This window comes from Cetorhinus maximus, unplaced genomic scaffold (assembly GCF_964194155.1).
Source record: "Cetorhinus maximus unplaced genomic scaffold, sCetMax3.hap1.1 HAP1_SCAFFOLD_1859, whole genome shotgun sequence".
Taxonomy (NCBI): domain Eukaryota; kingdom Metazoa; phylum Chordata; class Chondrichthyes; order Lamniformes; family Cetorhinidae; genus Cetorhinus; species Cetorhinus maximus.
Window position 1 is genome coordinate 36796 of NW_027597799.1, and position 27287 is coordinate 64082.

General features: G+C 55.6%; 1 protein-coding gene and 2 pseudogenes across 1 annotated transcript; 2 read left to right on the top strand and 1 right to left on the bottom strand.

Annotated features, from left to right (window-relative positions):
* LOC144676731 (ankyrin repeat domain-containing protein 13D-like) lies at nt 1–27287 on the bottom strand (the record flags this gene model as incomplete). Its single annotated transcript, XM_078537069.1, has 7 exons — nt 1–943; nt 17685–17767; nt 20814–20971; nt 21647–21802; nt 22298–22455; nt 23541–23671; nt 27210–27287. Coding segments are annotated over 7 exons (999 nt in total), but the record flags the coding sequence as incomplete, so codon positions are not given.
* On the top strand, nt 3191–3836 carry LOC144676733 (uncharacterized; annotated as a pseudogene).
* LOC144676729 (uncharacterized) lies at nt 3856–13021 on the top strand (annotated as a pseudogene).

Sequence of the window (27287 nt, forward strand, 5' to 3'; positions counted from 1 at the left end):
TCGGGGGAGGGGGTGAGGTTCGGGGGAGGGGGTGAGGTTCGGGGGAGGGGCAGAAATTGTGAATTATTTTACATGGAGAATTCGCAATGATGATTAAACAGAACAGGAAACTGGGATAAAAATCGCCACTCAGTACGGCAAGAACTCCAAAAACATGGATAATGAACAGCGGGTTGGGGGGGTCAGAAGGGGAACTGTTGGATCACGGGGTTAGATACAGAGTAAATCTCCCTTTACACCGTCTCCATCAAACACTCCCAGGACAGGTACAGCACGGGGTTAGATACAGAGTAAAGTTCCCTCTACACTGTCCCCATCAAACACTCCCAGGACAGGTACAGCACGGGGTTAGATACAGAGTAAAGCTCCCTCTACACTGTCCCCATCAAACACTCCCAGGACAGGTACAGCACGGGGTTAGATACAGAGTAAAGCTCCCTCTATACTGTCCCCATCAAACACTCCCAGGACAGGTACAGCACGGGGTTAGATACAGAGTAAAGCTCCCTCTACACTGTCCCCATCAAACACTCCCAGGGCAGGTACAGCACGGGGTTAGATACAGAGTAAAGGTCCATCATGGGGAGAGGTGATGGTCTGTTTGCTGAGAATGGAGGAGGTTGGGGGTTGGGGAAGGGAAAGGGGGGGGTGGGATGGGCAATCTGACGGGGTTGATTTCGGAGGGTAGGAGGCCCTCATGTTGCTCCTTCACTTTTCCGTGAGTGAGAGTTGCAGGATTCTCTCCAGTTCCTCCTCCTCCTCCCTCCACCTCCTCTCCAGGTCCTCCTGTTCCTTACTGGACTCCTCCATGGCCTGACGTAGCTGCTCGGAGAAGCTGGGGTAGGCCGTCTGCTGGAGCTGGGATGAGGGGTCCAGTGGATCGGACGCGGGATTCAGCCCCACTCCACCACCACCGTGGGTCAGCATACTCTCCTGTAAGGCTCTGTGTCGGAGAGACGGAGAGGGAGCGGAGGGTTAGAAACAGAACACATGGTTAACACGAGCCTGTTACACAGGGACAGGAGGAGGCCCCATTCAGCCCCTTCTCGAGCTTGTTACACAGGAACAGCAAGAGGTCAGGAGGGCGCGAGGCAGAGGGAGAGTGCGAGGCAGAGGGAGAGCGTGAGGCAGAGAGAGAGGGCGAGGCAGAGAGAGAGGGCGAGGCAGAGAGAGAGGGCGAGACAGAGAGAGAGGGCGAGGCAGAGAGAGAGGGCGAGGCAGAGAGAGAGAGCGAGACAGAGAGAGAGGGCGAGACAGAGAGAGAGAGACAGAGAGAGAGGGCGAGACAGAGAGAGAGGGCGAGGCAGAGAGAGAGGGCGAGGCAGAGAGAGAGGGCGAGGCAGAGAGAGAGGGCGAGGCAGAGAGAGAGGGCGAGGCAGAGAGAGCGCGAGACAGAGAGAGAGGGCGGGACAGAGAGAGAGGGCGAGGCAGAGAGAGACAGCGAGACAGAGAGAGAGCGCGAGACAGAGAGAGAGCGCGAGACAGAGAGAGAGGGCGCGAGGCAGAGGGAGAGTGCGAGGCAGAGGGAGAGCGCGAGGCAGAGAGAGAGGGCGAGGCAGAGAGAGAGGGCGAGGCAGAGAGAGAGGGCGAGGCAGAGAGAGAGGGCGAGGCAGAGAGAGAGCGCGAGACAGAGAGAGAGGGCGAGACAGAGAGAGAGGGCGAGACAGAGAGAGAGGGCGAGACAGAGAGAGAGGGCGAGGCAGAGAGAGAGGGCGAGGCAGAGAGAGAAGGCGAGGCAGAGAGAGAGGGCGAGGCAGAGAGAGAGGGCGAGGCAGAGAGAGAGGGCGAGGCAGAGAGAGAGGGCGAGGCAGAGAGAGAAGGCGAGGCAGAGAGAGAGGGCGAGGCAGAGAGAGAGGGCGAGGCAGAGAGAGAGGGCGAGGCAGAGAGAGAGGGCGAGGCAGAGAGAGAGCGCGAGACAGAGAGAGAGCGCGAGAGACAGAGAGAGAGCGTGAGACAGAGAGAGAGGGCGAGGCAGAGAGAGCGCGAGACAGAGAGAGAGCGCGAGACAGAGAGAGAGGGCGAGGCAGAGAGAGCGCGAGACAGAGAGAGAGCGCGAGACAGAGAGAAAGGGCGAGACAGAGAGAAAGGGCGAGGCAGAGAGAGACAGCGAGACAGAGAGAGAGCGCGAGACAGAGAGAGAGCGCGAGACAGAGAGAGAGGGCGAGACAGAGAGGGCGAGACAGAGAGAGAGCGCGAGACAGAGAGAGAGCGCGAGACAGAGAGAGAGCGCGAGAGACAGAGAGAGAGCGTGAGACAGAGAGAGAGGGCGAGGCAGAGAGAGCGCGAGACAGAGAGAGAGCGCGAGACAGAGAGAGAGGGCGAGGCAGAGAGAGACAGCGAGACAGAGAGAGAGCGCGAGACAGAGAGAGAGGGCGAGACAGAGAGAGAGCGCGAGACAGAGAGAGAGGGCGAGACAGAGAGAGAGGGCGAGACAGAGAGAGCGCGCGAGACAGAGAGAGCGCGCGAGACAGAGAGAGAGCGCGAGACAGAGAGAGAGCGCGAGACAGAGAGAGAGCGGGAGACAGAGAGCGCGAGAGACAGACAGAGAGCGCGAGACAGAGAGAGAGCGCGAGACAGAGAGAGAGCGTGAGAGACAGAGAGAGAGCGAGACAGAGGAGAGAGCGCGAGACAGAGAGAGAGCGTGAGACAGAGAGAGAGCGCGAGACAGAGAGAGAGCGCGAGACAGAGAGAGCGCGAGACAGAGAGAGAGCGCGAGAGACAGAGAGAGAGAGCGAGACAGAGAGAGAGAGAGCGAGACAGAGAGAGAGAGAGCGAGACAGAGAGAGAGCGCGAGACAGAGAGAGAGCGCGAGAGACAGAGAGAGAGCGAGACAGAGAGAGAGAGCGAGACAGAGAGAGAGAGCGAGACAGAGAGAGAGAGAGAGACAGAGAGAGAGGGCGAGACAGAGAGAGAGGGCGAGACAGAGAGAGAGGGCGAGACAGAGAGAGAGCGCGAGACAGAGAGAGAGCGCGAGACAGAGAGGGCGAGACAGAGAGAGAGCGCGAGACAGAGAGGGCGAGAGACAGAGAGAGAGGGCGAGGCAGAGAGAGACGGCGAGACAGAGAGAGAGGGCGAGACAGAGAGAGAGGGCGAGACAGAGAGAGAGGGCGAGACAGAGAGAGAGCGCGAGACAGAGAGCGCGAGACAGAGAGAGAGGGCGAGACAGAGAGAGAGCGCGAGACAGAGAGAGAGGGCGAGACAGAGAGGGCGAGACAGAGAGAGAGCGCGAGAGAGAGAGAGAGGGCGAGACAGAGAGAGAGGGCGAGACAGAGAGAGAGGGCGAGACAGAGAGAGAGCGCGAGACAGAGAGAGAGCGCGAGACAGAGAGGGCGAGACAGAGAGAGAGGGCGAGACAGAGAGAGAGCGCGAGACAGAGAGAGAGGGCGAGGCAGAGAGAGAAGGCGAGGCAGAGAGAGAGGGCGAGGCAGAGAGAGAGGGCGAGGCAGAGAGAGAGGGCGAGGCAGAGAGAGAGGGCGAGGCAGAGAGAGAGCGCGAGACAGAGAGAGAGCGCGAGAGACAGAGAGAGAGCGTGAGACAGAGAGAGAGGGCGAGGCAGAGAGAGCGCGAGACAGAGAGAGAGCGCGAGACAGAGAGAGAGGGCGAGGCAGAGAGAGCGCGAGACAGAGAGAGAGCGCGAGACAGAGAGAAAGGGCGAGGCAGAGAGAGACAGCGAGACAGAGAGCGCGAGACAGAGAGAGAGCGCGAGACAGAGAGAGAGCGCGAGACAGAGAGAGAGGGCGAGACAGAGAGGGCGAGACAGAGAGAGAGCGCGAGACAGAGAGAGAGCGCGAGACAGAGAGAGAGCGCGAGAGACAGAGAGAGAGCGTGAGACAGAGAGAGAGGGCGAGGCAGAGAGAGCGCGAGACAGAGAGAGAGCGCGAGACAGAGAGAGAGGGCGAGGCAGAGAGAGACAGCGAGACAGAGAGAGAGCGCGAGACAGAGAGAGAGGGCGAGACAGAGAGAGAGCGCGAGACAGAGAGAGAGGGCGAGACAGAGAGAGAGGGCGAGACAGAGAGAGCGCGCGAGACAGAGAGAGCGCGCGAGACAGAGAGAGAGCGCGAGACAGAGAGAGAGCGCGAGACAGAGAGAGAGCGGGAGACAGAGAGCGCGAGAGACAGACAGAGAGCGCGAGACAGAGAGAGAGCGCGAGACAGAGAGAGAGCGTGAGAGACAGAGAGAGAGCGAGACAGAGGAGAGAGCGCGAGACAGAGAGAGAGCGTGAGACAGAGAGAGAGCGCGAGACAGAGAGAGAGCGCGAGACAGAGAGAGAGCGCGAGACAGAGAGAGAGCGCGAGAGACAGAGAGAGAGAGCGAGACAGAGAGAGAGAGAGCGAGACAGAGAGAGAGAGAGCGAGACAGAGAGAGAGCGCGAGACAGAGAGAGAGCGAGACAGAGAGAGAGAGCGAGACAGAGAGAGAGAGCGAGACAGAGAGAGAGAGAGAGACAGAGAGAGAGGGCGAGACAGAGAGAGAGGGCGAGACAGAGAGAGAGGGCGAGACAGAGAGAGAGCGCGAGACAGAGAGAGAGCGCGAGACAGAGAGGGCGAGACAGAGAGAGAGCGCGAGACAGAGAGGGCGAGAGACAGAGAGAGAGGGCGAGGCAGAGAGAGACGGCGAGACAGAGAGGGCGAGACAGAGAGAGAGGGCGAGACAGAGAGAGAGGGCGAGACAGAGAGAGAGCGCGAGACAGAGAGAGAGCGCGAGACAGAGAGAGAGGGCGAGACAGAGAGAGAGCGCGAGACAGAGAGAGAGGGCGAGACAGAGAGGGCGAGACAGAGAGAGAGCGCGAGAGAGAGAGAGAGGGCGAGACAGAGAGAGAGGGCGAGACAGAGAGAGAGGGCGAGACAGAGAGAGAGCGCGAGACAGAGAGAGAGCGCGAGACAGAGAGGGCGAGACAGAGAGAGAGGGCGAGACAGAGAGAGAGCGCGAGACAGAGAGAGAGCGCGAGACAGAGAGCGCGAGACAGAGAGAGAGGGCGAGACAGAGAGGGCGAGACAGAGAGAGAGACAGAGAGCGCGAGACAGAGAGAGAGCGCGAGACAGAGAGAGAGCGCGAGACAGAGAGAGAGCGCGAGACAGAGAGAGCGCACGGGACAGAGAGAGCGCACGGGACAGAGAGAGCGCGCGAGACAGAGAGAGCGCACGGGACAGAGAAAGAGCGCGAGACAGAGAGAGCGCGCGAGACAGAGAAAGAGCGCGAGACAGAGAGAGCGCGAGACAGAGAGAGCGCGAGACAGGGTGCGAGACAGGGAGAGCACGAGACAGAGAGAGAGCGCGAGACAGAGAGAGCGAGACAGAGAGACAGAGAGAGCGAGACAGAGAGCGCGAGACAGAGAGAGCGCGAGACAGAGAGAGAGCGAGACAGAGAGACAGAGAGAGCGAGAGACAGAGAGAGCGCTCGAGACAGAGAGAGCGCTCGAGACAGAGAAAGAACGCGAGACAGAGAGAGCGCGAGACAGAGAGAGCGTGAGACAGAGTGTGAGACAGAGAGAGTGCGAGACAGAGAGAGAGCACGAGGCAGAGAGAGAGCGCGAGGCAGAGAGAGAGCGCGAGGCAGAGAGAGTGCGCGAGACAGAGAGAGCGCGAGACAGAGAGAGAGCGCGAGACAGAGAGAGAGCGCGAGACAGAGAGCGCGCGAGACAGAGAGAGCGCGCGAGACAGAGAGAATGCGCGAGACAGAGAGAGAGCGAGACAGAGAGAGAGCGAGACAGAGAGAGAGCGAGACAGAGAGAGCGAGACAGAGAGAGAGCGAGAGACAGAGAGAGAGCGCGAGGCAGAGAGAGAGGGCGAGGCAGAGAGAGAGGGCGAGGCAGAGAGAGCGCGTGAGACAGAGAGAGCGCGTGAGACAGAGAGAGCGCGTGAGACAGAGAGAGCGCGAGACAGAGAGAGAGCGCGAGGCAGAGAGAGAGCGCGAGGCAGAGAGAGAGCGCGGGGAGAGAGAAAGCGCGGGGAGAGAGAGAGCGCGGGGAGAGAGAGCGCGCGGGGAGAGAGAGCGCGCGGGGAAAGAGAGAGCGAGAGACAGAGAGAGAGCGCGAGACAGAGAGAGAGCGCGAGACAGAGAGAGAGAGAGAGACAGAGAGAGAGCGTGAGACAGAGAGAGAGCGTGAGGCAGAGAGAGAGGGCGAGACAGAGAGAGAGCGTGAGACAGAGAGAGAAGGCGAGACAGAGAGAGACAGCGAGACAGAGAGAGCGCAAGACAGAGAGAGAGAGCGAGAGACAGAGAGAGAGCGAGAGACAGAGAGAGAGCGAGACAGAGAGAGAGCGCGAGACAGAGAGAGAGAGAGAGACAGAGAGAGAGGGCGAGACAGAGAGAGAGGGCGAGACAGAGAGAGAGCGAGACAGAGAGAGAGCGCGAGACAGAGAGAGAGAGAGAGACAGAGAGAGAACGTGAGACAGAGAGAGAGCGTGAGACAGAGAGAGAGGGCGAGACAGAGAGAGAGAGCGAGACAGAGAGAGAGCGCGAGACAGAGAGAGAGCGAGAGACAGAGAGAGAGCGAGACAGAGAGAGAGCGCGAGGCAGAGAGAGAACGCGAGACAGAGAGAGAGCACGAGACAGAGAGAGCGCGAGACAGAGAGAGCGCGAGACAGAGAGAGAGCGCGAGGCAGAGAGAGAGCGCGAGGCAGAGAGAGCGCGCGAGGCAGAGAGAGAGCGCGAGGCAGAGAGAGAGACAATGAGAGAGCGCGATACAGAGAGAGAGCGCGAAACAGAGAGAGCGCGAGGCAGAGAGAGAAAGACAGAGAGAGAGCGCGGGGCAGAGAGAGAGCGCGAGGCAGAGAGAGAGACAGAGAGAGAGCGCGATACAGAGAGAGCGCAAGACAGAGAGAGAGCGCGAGGCAGAGAGAGAGCGCGAGGCAGAGAAAGAGCGCAAGACAGAGAGAGAGCGCGAGGCAGAGAGAGCGCGAGGAGAGAGAGAGAGGGCGAGACAGAGAGAGAGCGCGAGACAGAGAGAGAGCGCGGGGCAGAGGGAGAGCGCGAGGCAGAGAGAGAGCCCGGGGCAGAGAGAGAGCGCGAGGCAGAGAGAGAGCGCGAGGCAGAGAGAGAGCGCGAGGCAGAGAGAGAGACAACGAGAGAGCGCGATACAGAGAGAGAGCGCGAGACAGAGAGAGCGCGAGGCAGAGAGAGAGAGAGAGACAGAGAGAGAGCGCGGGGCAGAGAGAGAGCGCGAGGCAGAGAGAGAGACATAGAGAGAGCGCGATACAGAGAGAGAGCGCGAGACAGAGAGAGAGCGCGAGGCAGAGAGAGAGCGCGAGACAGAGAGAGAGCGCGAGGCAGAGAGAGCGCGAGGCAGAGAGAGCGCGAGGAGAGAGAGAGAGCGCGAGACAGAGAGAGAGCGCGAGACAGAGAGAGAGCGCGAGACAGAGAGAGAGCGCGGGGCAGAGGGAGAGCGCGGGGCAGAGAGAGAGCGCGAGACAGAGAGAGCGCGAGACAGAGAGAGAACGCGAGGCAGAGAGAGAGCGCGGGGCAGAGAGAGAGCGCGAGGCAGAGAGAGCGCGAGGCAGAGAGAGAGACAATGAGAGAGCGCGATCGAGAGAGAGCGCGAGACAGAGAGAGCGCGAGACAGAGAGAGCGCGAGACAGAGAGAGAGAGAGAGACAGAGAGAGAGCGCGGGGCAGAGAGAGAGCGCGGGGCAGAGAGAGAGCGCGAGGCAGAGAGAGCGCGCGAGGCAGAGAGAGAGCGCGAGGCAGAGAGAGAGACAATGAGAGAGCGCGATACAGAGAGAGAGCGCGAAACAGAGAGAGCGCGAGGCAGAGAGAGAAAGACAGAGAGAGAGCGCGGGGCAGAGAGAGAGCGCGAGGCAGAGAGAGAGACAGAGAGCGCGATACAGAGAGAGCGCAAGACAGAGAGAGAGCGCGAGGCAGAGAGAGAGCGCAAGACAGAGAGAGAGCGCGAGGCAGAGAGAGCGCGAGGAGAGAGAGAGAGCGCGAGGAGAGAGAGAGAGGGCGAGACAGAGAGAGAGCGCGAGACAGAGAGAGAGCGCGAGACAGAGAGAGAGCGCGGGGCAGAGGGAGAGCGCGGGGCAGAGGGAGAGCGTGAGGCAGAGAGATAGCGCGAGGCAGAGAGAGAGCACGGGGCAGAGAGAGCGCGAGACAGAGAGAGCACGAGACAGAGAGAGCGCGAGACAGAGAGAGCGCAAGACAGAGTGCGAGACAGAGAGAGCGCGAGACAGAGAGAGAGCGCGAGACAGAGAGAGCGAGACAGAGAGACAGAGAGAGCGAGACAGAGAGCGCGAGACAGAGAGAGAGCGAGACAGAGAGACAGAGAGAGCGCGCGAGACAGAGAGAGCGCGCGAGACAGAGAGAGCGCGTGAGACAGAGAGAGCGCGCGAGACAGAGAGAGCGCGCGAGACAGAGAAAGAACGCGAGAGAGAGAGCGCGAGACAGAGAGAGCGTGAGACAGAGTGCGAGACAGAGAGAGTGCGAGACAGAGAGAGAGCGCGAGGCAGAGAGAGAGCGCGAGGCAGAGAGAGAGCGCGAGGCAGAGAGAGCACGCGAGACAGAGAGAGCGCGCGAGACAGAGAGAGCGCGCGAGACAGAGAGAGCGCGCGAGACAGAGAGAGCGCGCGAGACAGAGAGAGAGAGAGAGCGAGACAGAGAGAGAGCGAGACAGAGAGAGAGCGAGACAGAGAGAGAGCGAGAGACAGAGAGAGAGCGAGAGACAGAGAGAGAGGGCGAGGCAGAGAGAGAGCGCGAGGCAGAGAGAAAGCGCGAGACAGAGAGAGCGCGTGAGACAGAGAGAGCGCGTGAGACAGAGAGAGCGCGAGACAGAGAGAGAGCGCGAGGCAGAGAGAGAGCGCGAGGCAGAGAGAGAGCGCGGGGAGAGAGAAAGCGCGGGGAGAGAGAGAGCGCGGGGAGAGAGGGAGCGCCGGGAAAGAGAGAGCGAGAGACAGAGAGAGAGCGCGAGACAGAGAGAGAGAGAGACAGAGAGAGAGCGTGAGACAGAGAGCGTGAGACAGAGAGAGAGCGTGAGACAGAGAGAGAGCGCGAGACAGAGAGAGAGCGCGAGACAGAGAGAGCGCGAGACAGAGAGAGCGCGAGACAGAGAGAGAGCGCGAGGCAGAGAGAGAGCGCGAGGCAGAGAGAGAGCGCGAGGCAGAGAGAGAGACAATGAGAGAGCGCGATACAGAGAGAGAGCGCGAAACAGAGAGAGTGCGAGGCAGAGAGAGAGAGAGAGAGACAGAGAGAGAGCGCGGGGCAGAGAGAGAGCGCGAGGCAGAGAGAGAGACAGAGAGAGAGCGCGATACAGAGAGAGCGCAAGACAGAGAGAGAGCGCGAGGCAGAGAGAGAGCGCAAGACAGAGAGAGAGCGCGAGGCAGAGAGAGCGCGAGGAGAGAGAGGGCGAGACAGAGAGAGAGCGCGAGACAGAGAGAGAGCGCGAGACAGAGAGAGAGCGCGGGGCAGAGGGAGAGCGCGAGGCAGAGAGAGAGCGTGAGGCAGAGAGAGAGCGCGAGGCAGAGAGAGAGCGCGAGGCAGAGAGAGAGACAATGAGAGAGCGCGATACAGAGAGAGAGCGCGAGACAGAGAGAGCGCGAGGCAGAGAGAGAGAGAGACAGAGAGAGAGCGCGGGGCAGAGAGAGAGCGCGAGGCAGAGAGAGAGACATAGAGAGAGCGCGATACAGAGAGAGAGCGCGAGACAGAGAGAGAGCGCGAGGCAGAGAGAGAGCGCGAGACAGAGAGAGGGCGCGAGGCAGAGAGAGCGCGAGGAGAGAGAGAGAGCGCGAGACAGAGAGAGAGCGCGAGACAGAGAGAGAGCGCGAGACAGAGAGAGAGAGCGGGGCAGAGGGAGAGCGCGAGGCAGAGAGAGAGCGCGGGGCAGAGAGAGAGCGCGAGACAGAGAGAGAGCGCGAGACAGAGAGAGAGCGCGAGGCAGAGAGAGAGCGCGGGGCAGAGAGAGAGCGCGGGGCAGAGAGAGCGCGTGGCAGAGAGAGAGACAATGAGAGAGCGCGATCGAGAGAGAGCGCGAGACAGAGAGAGCGCGAGGCAGAGAGAGAGACAGAGAGAGAGCGCGGGGCAGAGAGAGAGCGCGAGGCAGAGAGAGAGACAGAGAGAGAGGGCGATGCAGAGAGAGAGCGCAAGACAGAGAGAGAGCGCGAGGCAGAGAGAGAGCGCGAGACAGAGAGAGAGCGCGAGACAGAGAGAGAGCGTGAGGCAGAGAGAGAGCGCGAGGCAGAGAGAGGGCGAGACAGAGAGAGAGGGCGAGACAGAGAGAGACAGCGAGACAGAGAGAGAGCGCGGGGCAGAGGGAGAGCGCGAGACAGAGAGAGAGCGCGAGACAGAGAGAGAGCGCGAGACAGAGAGAGAGCGCGAGGCAGAGAGAGAGGGCGAGGCAGAGAGAGCGCGGGGCAGAGAGAGAGCGCGAGGCAGAGAGAGAGCGCGAGACAGAGAGAGAGCGCGAGACAGAGAGAGAGCGCGAGACAGAGAGAGAGCGCGAGACAGAGAGAGAGCGCGAGGCAGAGAGAGCGCGAGGAGAGAGAGAGAGGGCGAGACAGAGAGACAGAGAGAGAGCGCGAGACAGAGAGAGCGCAAGACAGAGAGAGAGTGCGGGGCAGAGAGAGAGCGCGGGGCAGAGAGAGAGCGCGGGGCAGAGAGAGAGCGCGGGGCAGAGAGAGAGCGCGGGGCAGAGAGAGAGTGCGGGGCAGAGAGAGAGCGCGGGGCAGAGGGAGAGCGCGGGGCAGAGAGAGAGCGCGGGGCAGAGAGAGAGCGCGGGGCAGAGAGAGAGCGCGAGGCAGAGAGAGAGCGCGGGGCAGAGAGAGAGCGCGGGGCTGAGGGAGAGCGCGGGGCAGAGAGAGAGCGCGGGGCAGAGAGAGAGCGCGGGGCAGAGAGTGACATCACAAGACAGCTCGAGAGAGCGGTGGAGAGATCAGAACCAGCGTGAGTGCGGGGAAGTTTCAAAAAGTGCCGTCAGCACAAAGGTGAGAGCTGGTTGGTGAGTAGTGGGTAAGTGTTTCCAGCTTTTTCTCCAGTTTAAAATAGATTAAGCTAAGGAAAGGTAAAAGTTCTCATTTTTATTTAAAGTACATAAATAATTTAACGTTTTTTTTTACTGTATTTAACTTAAAGTAAGGGGGTTTTTTTTCAACTGGGGGCATGACAGGGCAGCTCAGTCCCGTGTTATGTGCCGCCTGCAACATGTGGGAAGTCCTAGACGCTCCTTGCGCTCTGACCGACCCCGTGTGCAGGAAGTGCCACCAGGCGCAGCTACTTGAGCTCCGAGTTTCAGAGCTTGAGGTGCACCCGCGAAGCTGAGAGTTTCGTGGATAGCACGTTCTTAGACGTGGTCACCCCGCGGCTTACGGAAGTGCAGACCGAGAGGGAATGGGTGACCATCAGTCAGATGAAAGGTGTCAGGCAGATAGTCAGGAAATCCTCAGGGAGCATCTCGCTCGAGAACCGTTTTTCCGTGTTGGAAAACGGTGAGAGTGACGGTTCCTCTGGGGAGTGCAGCCACGCACATGGCACGGTGAGTGGCTCAGCTACACAGGGCGGGGCGGGGGGATGGAAAAAGAGGGGAAGAGCAATAACGGTAGGAAACTCGATAGTCAGGGGAACAGACAGGCGTTTCTGCGGCCGTAGACATGACTCCAGGATGATATGTTGCCTCCCTGGTGCCAGGGTCAAGGATGGCACTGAACGGCTGCAGGGCATTCTAAAGTGGGAGGGCAAACAGACAGAGATCGTGGTACATATCGACATAGGTAGAAAGAGGGATGAGGTCCTGCAAGCAGAATTTAGGGAGCTAGGAAGCAGATTAAAAAACAGGATCTCAAAGGTGGTAATCTCTGGATTACTTCCGGTGCCACGCGCTAGTGAGTATAGGAATAGGAGGTTAGTCCAGATGAGTGCGCGGCTGGAGAGATGGTGCAGGAGGGAGGGCTTTAGATTTCTGGGTCATTGGGACCGTTTCTGGAGGCAGTGGGACCTGTACAAGGTGGACGGGTTGCACCTGAACCGGAATGGGACCAATGTCCTCGCGGGGAGGTTTGCTAGTGCTGTCGGGGAGGGTTTAAACTAACTTGGCAGGGGCGGGTGGGATCCTGAGAGGCAGTTCAGCAGGGGGAGATGCACAGCCAAAATTAGAAGAGGGAGCAAGTGAGTCTGGAAGGCATAGAAATTATAGGCCAGTTAAGGCACAAGGGAGTTTGGCAAGGTTGGATGGTATTTATTTCAATGCAAGGAGTCTGACGGATAAGGCAGATGAGTTGAGGGCACAAATTAACACACGGAAGTATGATGTCATTGCTGTCACAGAGACATGGTTGAGAGAGGGGCAGGATTGGCAGCTCAATATTCCAGAATATAGGGTCTTCAGGCGAGACAGGGAAGGAGGTAAAAGCGGAGGGGGGGGATCGCAATATTGATCAAGGAATCAATTACAGCAGTAAGGAGGGATGACATCTTAGAAGGCATATGGGTAGAACTGAAAAACAAAAAAGGAGCAATCACGTTGCTGGGAGTGCACTACAGACCCCCAAACAGTCAGAGAGAAATAGAAGAGCGGATATGTAGGCAAATTTCAGAAAAGTGTTAAAATAATAGGGTAGTAATAGTGGGGGGATTTCAACTTCCCCAACATTAACTGGGTTCGTCATAGTGTGATAGGTTTAGAGGGAGCAGAATTCTTAAAATGCACCCAGGAGAGCTTTTTAAGCCAGTATGTAGAAGGTCCTACAAGAGAGGGGGCGGTCCTAGACTTAATTTTAGGGAGTGAAGCCGGGCAAGTGGTAGAGGTATCGGTGGGGGGAGCATTTAGCAGATAGTGATCATAGTCAATGTGTGAGGGTCCAACAAAGGGACGGCGCAGTGCTGGACCTAACTCTGGGGAGTGAAGCCAGACAGGTGCTGAGGTGGTGGTGGGCAAGCGTTTTAGCCATGGGACAGCTTACGTTTGTTATGGGCAAAGAAATCGACAAATTGCAAAAACATGTTTTGGATTGGGGGAGAGTGGATCTCAGTAAAATAAGGCAGGATCTGGCCAGGGTAGACTGGGAACAGTTACTTGTGGGGAAATCTACAGTGGAACAGTAGGGGGTGTGTTTAAAAAGGAAATGGGGAGGGTACAGGCTCAACATGTTCCCTCTAGGGTGATAGGAAGGAGTAACAAGCCCAGAGAACCATGGATGACCAGAGGCATTCAGGTTACGATGAGAAGGAGAAGAGAGGCTTTTAGCAGGTACAAGGGGAGCAAATCAGCGGAGGCATTAGTGGAGTACAGACAGTGCAGGGTGGAGCTTAAGAAAGCAATGAGGAGAGCAAAGAGGGGACATGAGAAAGCTCTGGCTGGTAAAAGTAGGGAAAATCCCAAGATATTCTGTAAGTATGTCAATGGGAAGAGGATAACCAGGGAAAGAGTAGGGCCCATTAGGGACCAAGGGGGCAATCTATGGGTGGAGCCAGAGGACATCGGTAGAGTGTTGAATGAATACTTTATCCTCATTCTCTTGGGTGAAGATGGATGTGAAGGTATCGAACTCGGGGAGAGAGACTGCGAGGTTCTTAAGCAAATTGACACTGGGGGTGACAAGGTATTGGAGCTGTTGGCAGGTTTAAAAGTGGACAAATCTCCAGGTCCGGATGATGTGTGTCCCAGACTGCTGAGGGAGGCAAGGGAGGAGATCGCAGGGGCTCTGACCCAAATTTTTAATTCCTCTCTGGCCACGGGGGAGGTGCCAGAGGACTGGAGAACAGCTAATGTGGTTCCGCTATTTAAGAAGGGTTGTAGAGATAAGCCAGGGAACTACAGGCTAGTGAGTCTCACATCAGTGGTAGGGAAACTATTGGAGAAAATTCTGAAGGAGAGAATCTGTCTCCACTTGGAGAGGCAAGGTTTGATCAGGGATAGTCAGCATGGCTTTGTCAGAGGGAGGTCATGCCTAACAAATTTGATTGAATTTTTTGAGGAGGTGACCAGGTGTGTAGATGAGGGTAGTGCAGTTGATGTAGTTTATATGGATTTCAGTAAAGCCTTTGACAAGGTCCCACACGGGAGACTTATAAAGAAGGCAAATGCACATGGGATACAGGGAAATTTGATAAGGTGGATTCAAAATTGGCTTAGTTGTAGGAGACAGAGGGTGATGACAGAAGGATGCTTTAGTGACTGGAAGCCAGTGTCCAGTGGCGTACCACAGGGATCTGTGCTGGGTCCCCTATTATTTGTCAATTATATAAACGACATAGATGACTATGTGGGAGGTAGGATTAGTAAGTTTGCGGATGACACAAAGATTGGCCGGGTGGTTAACAGTGAGGTTGAGTATCTTGGACTACAGGAAGATATAGACGGGATGGTCAAATGGGCAGATAAGTGGCAGATGGAATTTAAGCCTGAAAAGTGTGAGGTGATACACTTTGGAAGGAGTAATTTGACAAGGAAGTATTCAATGAACGGCATGGCACTAGGAAGTTCTGAGGAACAAAGGGACCTTGGCGTGTGTGTCCATAGATCTCTGAAGGTGGATGGACATGTTAGTGGGGTGGTGAAAAAGGCATATGGGACACTTGCCTTTATCAATCGAGACATAGATTACAAAAGTAGGGAGGTCATGTTGGAGTTGTATAGAACCTTGGTGAGGCCACAGCTGGAGTACTGTGTGCAGTTCTGGTCACCACATTATAGGAAGGATGTGATTGCACTAGAGGGGGTGCAGAGGAGATTCACCAGGATGTTGCCTGGGATGAAATATTTAAGTTATGAAGAGAGGTTGGATAGACTTGGGTTGTTTTTGTTGGAGCAGAGAAGACTGAGGGGTGACCTGATCGAGGTGTACAAGATTATGAGGGGCATGGACAGGGTGGATAGGGAGCAGCTGTTCCCCTTAGTTGAAGGGTCAGTCACAAGGGGACATAAGTTCAAGGTGAGGGGCAGGAGGTTTAGGAGGGATGTGAGGAAAATCTTTTTTACCCAGAGGGTGGTGAGGGTCTGGAATGCGCTGCCTGGGAGGGTGGTGGAGGCAGGTTAGCCTCACATCCTTTAAAAAGCGCCTGGATGAACACTTGGCACGTCATAACGTTCAAGGCTATGGGCCAAGTGCTGGTCAATGGGATTAGGTAGGTAGGTCAGGTGTTTCTCACGTGTCGGTGCAGACTCGATGGGCCGAAGGGCCTCTTCTGCACTGTGTGATTCTGTGATTCTGTGATAACTCTGTTAGATTCAAGGCTGTTATGGAAAAGGACAAGGATGGGCAGGAAATCAGAGTTCTAAATTGGGGGAAAGGCTGATTTTAATAAGATCAGATATGATTTGGCCAGAGTGGACTGGAAGCAGCTACTTTTAGGTAAATCTGCGTCAGAGCAGTGGGAGTCATTCAGGAAGGAAATAGGGAGAGAACAGGGCCAACATATTCCAGTAAAGACAAAGGGTGGGACCAACAAATCCACGGAACACTGGATGTCGAGGGATATACAGGTTTGGATAAAGAGAAAAAGGGAGGCTTATGGCAGATATCGAGGGCTCAAAACAGCGGAAGCCCTAGAGGAGTGTAGAATGTGTGGGGGGGACTTAAAAAGGAAATTAAGAGAGAAGAAAGGGGGCATGAAAAAACATTGGCAGGCAAAATAAAGGAAAATCCAAAGTTATTTTACAAATACATTAAGAGTAAGAGGATAACTAGAGAAAGAGAAGGGCCCGTTAAGGACCATAGTGGTAATTTGTGTGTGGAGCCAGAAGACATGGGTAGGGTTCTAACTGAATACTTTGTGTTGGTGTTTACAAGTGAGAGGGACGACGTGGGTATGGAAATCGAGCAGAAGGACTGTGATATAATTATAGAAATTAGCATAGAAAGGGAGGAGGTTCTAAGTGGTCTGGCAGGCTTAAAAGTGGATAAATCTCCAGGCCCGGGTGAAATGTATCCCAGGCTGTTGAGTGAGGCAAGGGAGGAGATAGCAGGGGCGCTGGCAATAATTTTCAATACCTCTCTGGCCACAGGAGAGGTGCGAGAGGACTGGAGGACAGCCAATGTGGTACCGTTATTCAAGAAGGGAGGAAGGGATAAACCAGGGATCCAGTGGTCGGGAAACAATTGGAAGCAATTGTGAGGGACAGAATTAATCTACACTTGGAGAGTCAGGGATTAATCAAGGGCAGTCAGCATGGTTTTATTAAGGGGAGGTCATGTCTGACCAATTTGATTGAATTTTTTGAAGAGGTGACCAGGTGTGTAGATGAGGGCAATGCATTTGACGTAGTCTACTTGGACTTCAGCAAGGCTTTTGATAAGGTCCCGCATGGGAGACTGATAACGAAGGTAAGAGCCCATGGGATCCAAGGTAAATTGGATCCAGGATTGGCTGAGTGGCAGGAAGCAGAGGGTGATGGTCGAGGGGTGTTTTTGTGACTGGATGCCTGTGTCCAGTGGGGTTCCACAGGGATCGGTGTTGGGTCCCTTGCTGTTTGTGGTATATATATAAATGATTTAGACTTGAATGTAGGAGGGTTGATCAGTAAGTTCATGGATAACACGAAAGTTGGTGGGGTGGTAAATAGTGAGGAGGATAGCCTTAGATTACAGGAGGATATAGACGGGCTGGTCAGATGGGCTGATCAATGGCAAATGGAATTTAATCCGGATAAGTGTGAGGTGATGCACTTGGGCAGGACAAACAAGGCACGGGAATACACGATGAATGGTAGGACCCTGGGAAGTACCGAGGATCAGAGGGACCTTGGTGTGAATGTCCACCAGTCCCTTAAGGTAGCGGGACAGGTAGATAAGGTGGTTAAGAAGGCAAGTAGGATACTTGCCTTTATTAGCCGAGGCGTAGAATATAAGAGCAGGGAGGTTATGCTGGAACTGTATAAAACGCTGGTTAGGCCAGAGCTAGAGTATTGCGTGCAGTTCTGGAATCTGCATTATAGGAAGGATGTGATTGCACGGGAGAGAGTGCAGAGGAGATTTACCAGGATGTTGCCTGGGCTGGAGAGTTTTAGTTACGAGGAGAGATTGTATAGAGCAGAGGAGATTGAGGGGGGACATGATTGAGGTGTATAAAATTATGAGGGGCAGAGATAGGGTAGACAGGAGGGAATATTTCCCTTTGGTGGAGGGATCAATAACCAGGGGGCATTGATTTAAGGTAAGGGGCAGGAGGTTTAGAGGGGATGTGAGGAAGAATTTTTTCACCCAGAGGGTGGTGGGAATCTGGAACTCACTGCCTGAAAGGGTGGTAGAGGCGGAAACCCTCATAACATTTAAGAAGTATTTGGATGTGCACTTGCGATGTCACATGGTATACAAGGCTATGGGCCTGGTGTTGGAAAATGGGATTAGAGTAGTTAGGTACTTGTTTGACTGGCACAGACTCGATGGGCCGAAGGGCCTTTTACTGTGCTATAGACCTCTATGACTATGAGACAGAGCGCGAGGCGGAGGGAGCGCGAGGTGGAGGGAGCGCGAGACAGAGACAGAGAGCGAGAGCGAGAGAGACAAAGAGCGAGCGAGAGAGACAGAGCGCGAGAAAGACAGTGTGAGAAAGAGAGAGAGGGAGACAGAGAGACAGGCAGGAGGGGCGCGAGGCAGAGAGAAAGAATAAGTGAGGCAGACGGAGAGAGAGCGCGAGACAGAGAGTGGGTGACAGAGAGAGAGAGAATGAGACACAGAGAGTGAGGAACACAGAGTGAGAGTGAGAGAGAAAGGGAAACAGAGAGTGAGACTGTGAGGGACAGAGTGAGGGACAAAGGCGTCTTTACCGTTCTAGCTGTGACTCTTCATCATAGGGGATTGGAGGGCTGGATCCAGGCCGACTGTTGGTCAGTGCCTCCCAGATTGTGACCTGTCGGCCAATGGGAGAGCAGCAAATTGAATAAGGGTGATTCAGCAGGCACACACTTAGCACCACACAATCCCCAAACACTCACCGTACCACCCAACCTAATCCCCAAACACTCACCGTAACACCCAACCCAATCCCCAAACACTCACTGTAACACCTAACCCAATCCCCAAACACTCACCCTAACACCCAACCCGATCCCCAAACACTCACCGTAACACCCAACCCAATCCCCAAACACTCACCGTAACACCCAACCTAATCCCCAAACACCCATCGTAACACCCAACCCAATCCCAAACACTCACCGTAACACCCAACCCGATCCTCAAACACTCACCTAACACCCAACCCAATCCCCAAACACTCACTATAACACCCAACCCAATCCCCAAACGCTCACCGTAACACCCAACCCAATCCCCAAACCCTCACTGTAACACCCAACCAAATCCCCAAACGCTCACCGTTAACACCCAACCCAATCCCCAAACACTCACACTAACACCCAACCCAATCCCCAAACACTCACCGTAACACCCAACCCAATCCCCAAACACTCACCCTAACACCCAACCCAATCCCCAAACACTCACCGTAACACCCAACCCAATCCCCAAACATTCACCATAACACCCAACCCAATCCCCAAACACTCACACTAACACCCAACCAAATCCAACAAACACTCACCGTAACACCCAACCCGATCCTCAAACACTCACCCTAACACCCAACCCAATTCCCAAACACTCACCGTACCACCCAACGCAATCCCCAAACACTCATCGTAACACACAACCCAATCCCCAAACACACACCGTAACACCCAACCCAATCCCCAAACACTCACCGTAACACCCAACCCAATCCCCAAACCCTCACTGTAACACCCAACCAAATCCCCAAACGCTCACCGTTAACACCCAACCCAATCCCCAAACACTCACACTAACACCCAACCCAATCCCCAAACACTCACCGTAACACCCAACCCAATCCCCAAACACTCACCCTAACACCCAACCCAATCCCCAAACACTCACCGTAACACCCAACCCAATCCCCAAACATTCACCATAACACCCAACCCAATCCCCAAACACTCACACTAACACCCAACCAAATCCAACAAACACTCACCGTAACACCCAACCCGATCCTCAAACACTCACCCTAACACCCAACCCAATTCCCAAACACTCACCGTACCACCCAACGCAATCCCCAAACACTCATCGTAACACACAACCCAATCCCCAAACACACACCGTAACACCCAACCCAATCCCCAAACACTCACCGCAACACCTAACCCAATCCCCAAACACTCACCGCAACACCCAACCCAATCCCGAAACACTCACCGTAACACCCAACCCAATCCCCAAACACTCACCGTACCACCCAACGCAATCCCCAAACACTCATCGTAACACACAACCCAATCCCCAAACACACACCGTAACACCCAACCCAATCCCCAAACACTCACCGCAACACCTAACCCAATCCCCAAACACTCACCGTAACACCCAACCCAATCCCCAAACACTCACCATAACACCCAACCCAATCCTAAACACTCACCGTAACACCCAACCCAATCCCCAAACACTCACTGTAACACCCAACCCAATCCCCAAACACTCACCGTAACACCCAACACAATCACCAAACACTCACCGTAACACCCAACCCAATCGCCAAGCACTAACCGTAACACTCAACCCAATCGCCAAACACTTAATCTAACACCCACCACAATCGCCAAACTCTCACCATAACACCCAACCCAATCCCCAAACACTCACCGTAACACCCAACCCAATCCCCAAACACTCACCGTGACACACAACCCAATCCCCAAACACTCACCGTGACACACAACCCAATCCCCAAACATTCACCGTGACACACAACCCAATCCCCAAACATTCACCGTGACACACAACCCAATCCCCAAACACTCACCCTAACATCCAACCTAATCCCCAAACACTCACCGTAACACCCAACCCAATCCCCAAACACTCCCCGTAACATCCAACCCAATCCCCAAACTCTCACCATAACACCCACCCCAATCCCCAAACACTCCCCCAAATGCCCAATCCCCAAACACTCCCCCAAATGCCCAATCACCAAACACACCCAAACACCCAATCACCAAACCCTCACCCCAACACCCAATCACCAAACACTCACCCAAACACCCTATCACCAAACACTCACCCAAACACCCCATCACCAAACACTCACGCAAACACCCAATCACCAAACACTCACCCAAACACCCTATCACCAAACAGTACCCCAAACACCAAATACTCCCCCAAACACCCAATCACCAAATACTCCCACAAACACCCAATCACCAAACACTCCCCCAAACACCCAATCACCAAACACTCACCCAAACACCAAACACTCACCCAAACACCAAACACTCCCCGAAACACCCAATCACCAAACACTCCCCAAACACCCAATCACCAAACACTCACCTAAACACCCAATCACCAAACACTCACCGAAACACCAAACACTCCCCGAAACACCCAATCACCAAATACTCCCCAAACACCCAATCACCAAACACTCCCCCAAACACCCAATCACCAAATACTCCCCCAAACACCCAATCACCAAACACTCACCCAAACACCAAACACTCCCCGAAACACCCAATCACCAAACACTCCCCAAACACCCAATCACCAAACACTCCCCAAACACCCAATCACCAAACACTCCCCCAAATGCCCAATACTCAAACACTCACACAAACAGACCCACCCCAAAACACTCACCCAAACAAACCCACCCACACACCCAACACAGGGACGTAAACAACCCCAACGCCCAAACGCATCCAAAAAAAACGCACAACCTCACCCACCAACACCCAACATCCACTACCCACCGAACCCCCACCGCCCGCACAAAACTCAACACCCCCGCCCATTTTGCTCCCAGGTCCCAGTGACCCCACCTGCACACCACACCCCCTCCCCCGTCCCCCCGTCCACACGCCCGGTCTCACCTGCTCCGTCTCGGTCCCGGTGTCCAGCAAGCTCTGCTGGATGGCGAACTGCAGGAGGTCATCGTCCTCATCCCTCATTGGCTCGCTGCGTCCCGTCCCTACCACCGTGTAGCCCCGGGGGACCTCGAACACCGAGGGGTCCACTTCGCATTTTCCCACTGTGGGTGGGGGTGGGGGGTGGGGGGAAGAGGTTGCAGAGGCGGAACAGAGGATTGGGGGCAGCGGGGGGAAGGAGGGGAGGAATGAGGAATAGGGAGAGAGAGAGAGAGAGAGATAGAATGAGGAAGACACGATTCCAAATGACTGATACACAGCCCGAGCTACGAGATGGTGGTTTAGTGGTGATGTCAATGGGCTAGTAATCCAGAGGCCCAGCCTATTTCTCTGGAGACAGGGGTTCAAAAGCCGCCAGGGGCCGCTGGTGGAATTTAAATTCAATGAACGAAATCTGGAATTATAAAGTTAATTTCAGTGAAACGGTAACCATGAGACTATCCCCGATTGTCGTAAAAACCCCATCTGGTTCACTAATGTCCCCTTTAGGGGGAGGGAAATCTGGCCCTCCTTACCCTGGTCCCGACACGTGACTCCAGACCCACAGCCATGTGGTCCACCCTTAAATACCCCTCGGAAATGGCCGAGCGAGACCACTCAGGCCGAGGGCAATGAGAGACGGGGCCCCAGGCGCTGGCCTAGCCAGTGACGCGCCCACATCCCATGACAAAGCGAGTTTTTTACAGATCCCCACGGGGTCGCTCAGTGGCCGTTCAGGGGAAGGGGGGGGAGCGTCAAACCCACGGGGACACCCCAGCGAGCGGACGGAGGTTGGTTACCTTGGCGACAGGAGTCTGCAGTCCCTGAGGCCCCCTGGTCCTCGTCGCTCGGAGTAGCGGGGTCATCAGCTATACTCAACGTGCTGACCGCCTCGTCGCAGCCGCAGAGGTTCCCGAACGTGATCCGGGCATTTAACACGTGGAACAGCGGGATTTCTGCAACAGGAACAGAGACAGAGAGCGCGGCGCTCCCTCAGTACTGACCCTCCGACAGTGCGGCGCTCCCTCAGTACTGACCCTCCGACAGTGCAGCGCTCCCTCAGTACTGACCCTCCGACAGCGCGGCGCTCCCTCAGTACTGACCCTCCGACAGTGCGGCGCTCCCTCAGTACTGACCCTCCGACAGTGCAGCACTCCCTCAGTACTGACCCTCCGACAGTGCGGCGCTCCCTCAGCACTGACCCTCCGACAGTGCGGCACTCCCTCAGTACTGACCCTCCGACAGTGCGGCACTCCCTCAGTACTGACCCTCCGACAGTGCAGCACTCCCTCAGTACTGACCCTCCGACAGTGCGGCGTTCCCTCAGTACTGACCCTCCGACAGTGCAGCACTCCCTCAGTACTGACTCTCCGACAGTGCAGCGCTCGCTCAGTACTGACCCTCCGACAGTGCGGCACTCCCTCAGTACTGACCTTCTCTCGAGCACTCACCTATTTTGACAGGGAAGCCAGGGGGCAATTTGAGGGTGATGAAGTCACGTAGTTTGGCAAAGTGGGCATTACTGATGGCCATGAGGTCAATGATTGGAGTCACCTGCTCAACGAGGGAGAGGGGATGATCCTCACAGAGCCAGAGGTTAGCTTTAAACCTGTAGAGAGAGAGAGGGAGAGGGAGAGAGAGAGAAACAGAGAGATAGAGAGAGAGTGAGACAGAGAGATAGAGAGAGAGAGAGAGTGAGAGAAACAGACAGAAAGATACAGAGAGAGAGGGAGAGGGAGAGACAGCATGAAGGAGAGACAGAGAGTGCGAGTTGAGAACGAAGGAGAGAGAGACACCGAGGATAGAGGGACAGAAACAGTGGTGAGGGGAAGCATGGAGTGAGAGAGAAACAGAAATGGAGTCAGAATTTTATACCTCACAATTCGTCAACAGTTAGTCCAGGTGGCTGCACACAGCTAAAATCCAACATTGAGTGACTCGAGCCTGGGGCCTAGATAACCCTGAGTCTGTGGCCCAGTTTACTCAGTCACCCGAGCCTGAGGCCTAGTTGACCCTGACTGGCCTTGGCCTGGGCCTAGTTGATCCTGAGTGGCCCGAGGCTGGGGCCTAGTTGACCCTGAGCAACTACGAGTCTGAGGCCTAGTTGACCCTGAATGACCCTGAGTCTGGGGCCCAGTTGACCGAGTGACCCGAGCCTGGGGTCTAGTTGACCCTGAGTGGCCCGAGGCTGGGGCCTAGTTGATCTTGAGTGACTTGATGCTGGGGCCTAGTTGATCTTGAGTGACTCGAGCCTGGGGCCTAGTTGATCTTGAGTGACTTGATGCTGGGGCCTAGTTGATCTTGAGTGACTCGAGCCTGGGGCCTAGTTGATCTTGAGTGACTCGAGCCTGGGGTCTAGTTGACCCTGAATGACCCCGAGTCTGGGGCCCAGTTGACCAAGTGACCCGAGCCTGGGGCCTAGTTGGACCCTGAGTGGCCTTGGCCTGGGGCCCAGTTGACCCTGAGTGGTCCGAGGCTGGGCGCTAGTTGCCCCTGAGTGACCCAAGCCTGGGGGCTAGTTGCCCCTGAGTGACTCAAGCCTGGGGCCTAGTTGGCCCTGAGTGACCCGAGCCTGGGGCCTAGTTGGCCCTGAGCCTGGGGCCTAGTTGAATCTGAGTGGCCACAGCTTGGGTCTCATGCTGGCCGAAGGTTTTGGGGTCACACGGGCACCGCTGAAGCCAATAACCGACTCACCGTTGAATCTTGCTGGTCAGCTCGACGGGCCGTCCGATGTCACGGGCCTGGAGTTCGAAATCCGGGTCGAAATACTCCTCGGGGGTGATGGCGGTCGGGTTGGTGGAGTTGGCACTCTGAGTCACGTGGGCCTGAAACGTCCCAACGGGAAAGTCAGCGGTGGGCGCGCTGCCTCGCGCGCGCGACTCCTTCCACGGCTCGCAAAAACTACTCCCAGAGACGGGGCGTTCCCCCCACGCCCCCACAGCTCCGTCTCAGCCGCTACGATTTGAACACCAGAGGCCAAAAGGAGGTGAAAGGTCACAGTGCTTGACCACCCCACCCCCCAACCCACCCCAAAGCGGCCTTTACGCTTTTTTGGAAACCTCATCCACGGGAGGGATGAGGTTTCCAAAAGCCAATAAAAATCAAATAAAAGCTTTAATTTTCCGTTAATAACATGTCCCTGCTCGTGTGACAGAGTCACATGAGGAGCCGTGTTTTATTACCTTTATATTTTCTTTATTTTTATATATATATATATATATATATATATATCTCTTCATCTCCCTGAGGCAGCTCCGTGCCTCAGGGGGATTATGCAGCGTTCGCTCGCTCGTCCGCCCGCACTCGGCCGGCTCACCCTCCTCCCCCGCTTAATCGGCCCGCCAGTGTGAAATCGCGGTGCGGCGCCGATCGCGGGTGGCGTTCCCCCCGGCGAGCCTGCCCGCCAAGGGCAAAATCCCGCCCGTCGTGAAGGCAGCAGTGATCGTAACGTGATTGGAATTTCACTCCCGAGTTTGAAGGAGAGAGGAGTGGGTCTAAGACTAGTGTTTTAAACTTAAATAAGGCCCATTACCAGGGTGTGACGGCAGAGCTGGCTCGCGTGAACTGGGAGATCGTGTTAAGGGGTAGGTCAGCGGAGATGCAGCGGTGGGCGTTTCAGGAGAAATTTCAGGATACTCAGGAAAGATTCACTCCAGTGAGAAGGAAAGACTCTGAGGGAAGGGACACACCATCCGTGGCTAACTAAGGAAGTATCAAATTGAAAGGAAGAGCGTATAATTCCACAAAGATGGGTGGCAGGTCAGAAGATTGGACAGAATGTAAAGGACAGCAAAGAGTGGCCTTAGGACAATTACAATTGCCAGGGAAAGGGCGCTGAGAAAATGATTAGAACGAAATTTCCTAGGTTCTGGAAAGGTCCCATCAGGTTGGAAAAGAGCAAACGTGACTCCTCTATTCAAGAAAGGAAGGAGACAGAAAGCAGGAAACCACAGGCCAGTTAGTCATTGGAAAATACTGGAATCTATTATTAAAGGAGGTTATAGCGGGGGGGCACTTAGGAAGTCTTAATATAATCAGGCAGAGTCAACATGGTGTTGTGAAAGGGAAATCATGTTTTGACTAATTTATTAGGGTTCTTTGAGGAAGTAACAAGCAAGGGGATGAAGGGGAACCTGTGGATGTGCAGTAGTTAGATTCCCAGAAGGCATTTGACAAGATGCCACTAACAAAGAAAGAGCTCACGGGTGCAAGGGGTAACATATTAGCACGGAGAGACGATTGGCTCGCTAAGAGGGACAGAGAGTAGGCATAAATGGGTCATTTTCGGATTGGCAAGATGCGACGAGAGGAGTGCGGCAGGGATGAGCCCTGGGGCCTCAAACACAGGTGCCGGAACCCCCCTTTAGTCAGCTATCCCAAAAATCGGGGAAGGATCGGAAAACCGGGACCTGCCCCGGAAGCGACAATCCCCGGCAGGCGCTTGCCGTCCGTCACATCCGAGTCGAGGAGCGCCGATCCCCGGCTCTTTGGGGTCCGAGAATAAACGGCGGAAGCCGGCCTGGTCCAGACCTCATCCCTTCCTTTCCCCAGCCCGCAGACGAGTCCAGCTCGCTGGAGGAATCAGCCCGGCTTTAAGTTATCCGATTCCACCACCCCCCCCACCCCCGCCCACCCGCGCCTTACCCCCCCCACTCCCACCCCCTGCCCAGGACCCAAAATCCTGACAATCCCCGTATCTGGTACATGTCCAGTCCTGAGCTTCCTGGATACGGGGCCCGGTAGCTGCACTTACAATTTATATCCATGACTTGGATGAAGGGACTGAACGTCCGGTAGGTGGTTTGTCTGGTAGGACAAAGCAGCCCCGCTTGATGGGCACCCCATCCACAAACATTCACTCCCTCCACCACCGACGCACAGTAGCAGCAGTGTGTGTACCATCGACAAGATGCACTGCAGCAACTCACCAAGGCTCCTTCGACAGCGCCGCCCAAACCCACGACCGTTACCATCTAGAAGGACAAGGGCAGCAGACACATGGGGAACACCACCCCCTGGAAGTTCCCCTCCGAGCCACTCCACCATCCCGACTTGGAAATATATCGGTCGTTCCTTCACTGTCGCTGGGTCACAATCCTGGAATTCCCTCCCTAACAGCGCTGTGGGTGTACCTACACCACACGGGGACTGCAGCGGCTCAAGAAGGCAGCTCACCACCCACCACCTTCTCAAGGGGGCAATAAATATTGGCTCAGGCAGTGAAGCCCACATCTCATGAATGAATAATAATAAAAACAAAATTTGCTGATGACACAAAGAAAGGAGGGTAACTGGTGAAGAGGGCAGAAGGAGTCTACAAAGGTGACACAGGTAGGGTAAGTGAGTGGGCAAAAACTTGGCAGATGGGAGCATAATGTGAACTTGTCCATTTTGGCAGGAAGAATAGAAAAGCAGAATACTATTTAAATGGAGAGAGACTGCAGAATCCTGAAGTACCGAGGGATCTGGGTGTCCTGGTACATGAATCATAAAAAGTTAATATGCAGATACAGCAAGTGACTGGGGAGGGAAATGCAATGTTGGGCTTTATTGCGAGGGGGGGTGGAGTATAAAAGTCGGGAAGTCTTGCTCCAACTGTGCAGGGCGTTGGTGAGGCCGCTGCTGGAGCCCTGCGGACAGTTTCAGTCTCCTCACCTCAGGATCGATAGACTCGCATTGGAGGCCGTTCAGAGAAGGTTCACTGGGCTGATTCCTGGGGTGAAGGGGGTTTGTCTGATGAGAAGAGGTTGAGCAGGTTGGGCCCTGTACCCATTGGAGTTTAGAAGAGTGAGGGGTGGTCTTATTGAAACATATCAGATTCTGGAGGGAGGGAGGGAGGGGGTTTGACAGGGTGGATGCTGAGAGGATGTTTCCCCCTCGTGGGGGTGGGGGGGAATCTAGAACGAGGGGGAGGGGGGGGCACAGTTTCAGAACGAGGGGTCTCCCACTGAAGACGGAGGCGAAGAGGAATTCCCTCTGTGGGAGGGTCGTGAGTCTGTGGAATTCTCTCCCCCCCCCTCAGAGAGCAGTGGGGGCCGGGACACTGAATATATTCAAGGCTGAGTTAGACAGGTTTCTGATCGACAAGGGGCGGGGGGGGGTCGAGGGTTATGGGGGGAAGGGAGGAAAGTGGAGTTCAGGCCACGATCAGATCAGCCACGATCTTACTGAATGGGAGAGCAGGCCCGAGGGGCCGAATGGCCCACTCCTGCTCCTAATTCGAATGTTCGTGTGTTCGTATCCAGTCCAACACCCGAGAGACGGTGAACTCTCCTTCAAACAGAAATATGCGTCCCATGGGTTTAAAAGGCACCATTGTGGCCTTAACCCTTTTCTGACCGTTTCCCCCATTCACTCGCTTACCCCGTTCTGCGGAGCCGCGACGTGCTGTTCAGCAAGGCTCAGGAACGATTGCAGAGGCGTCTTGGTGCCTGTGATAAG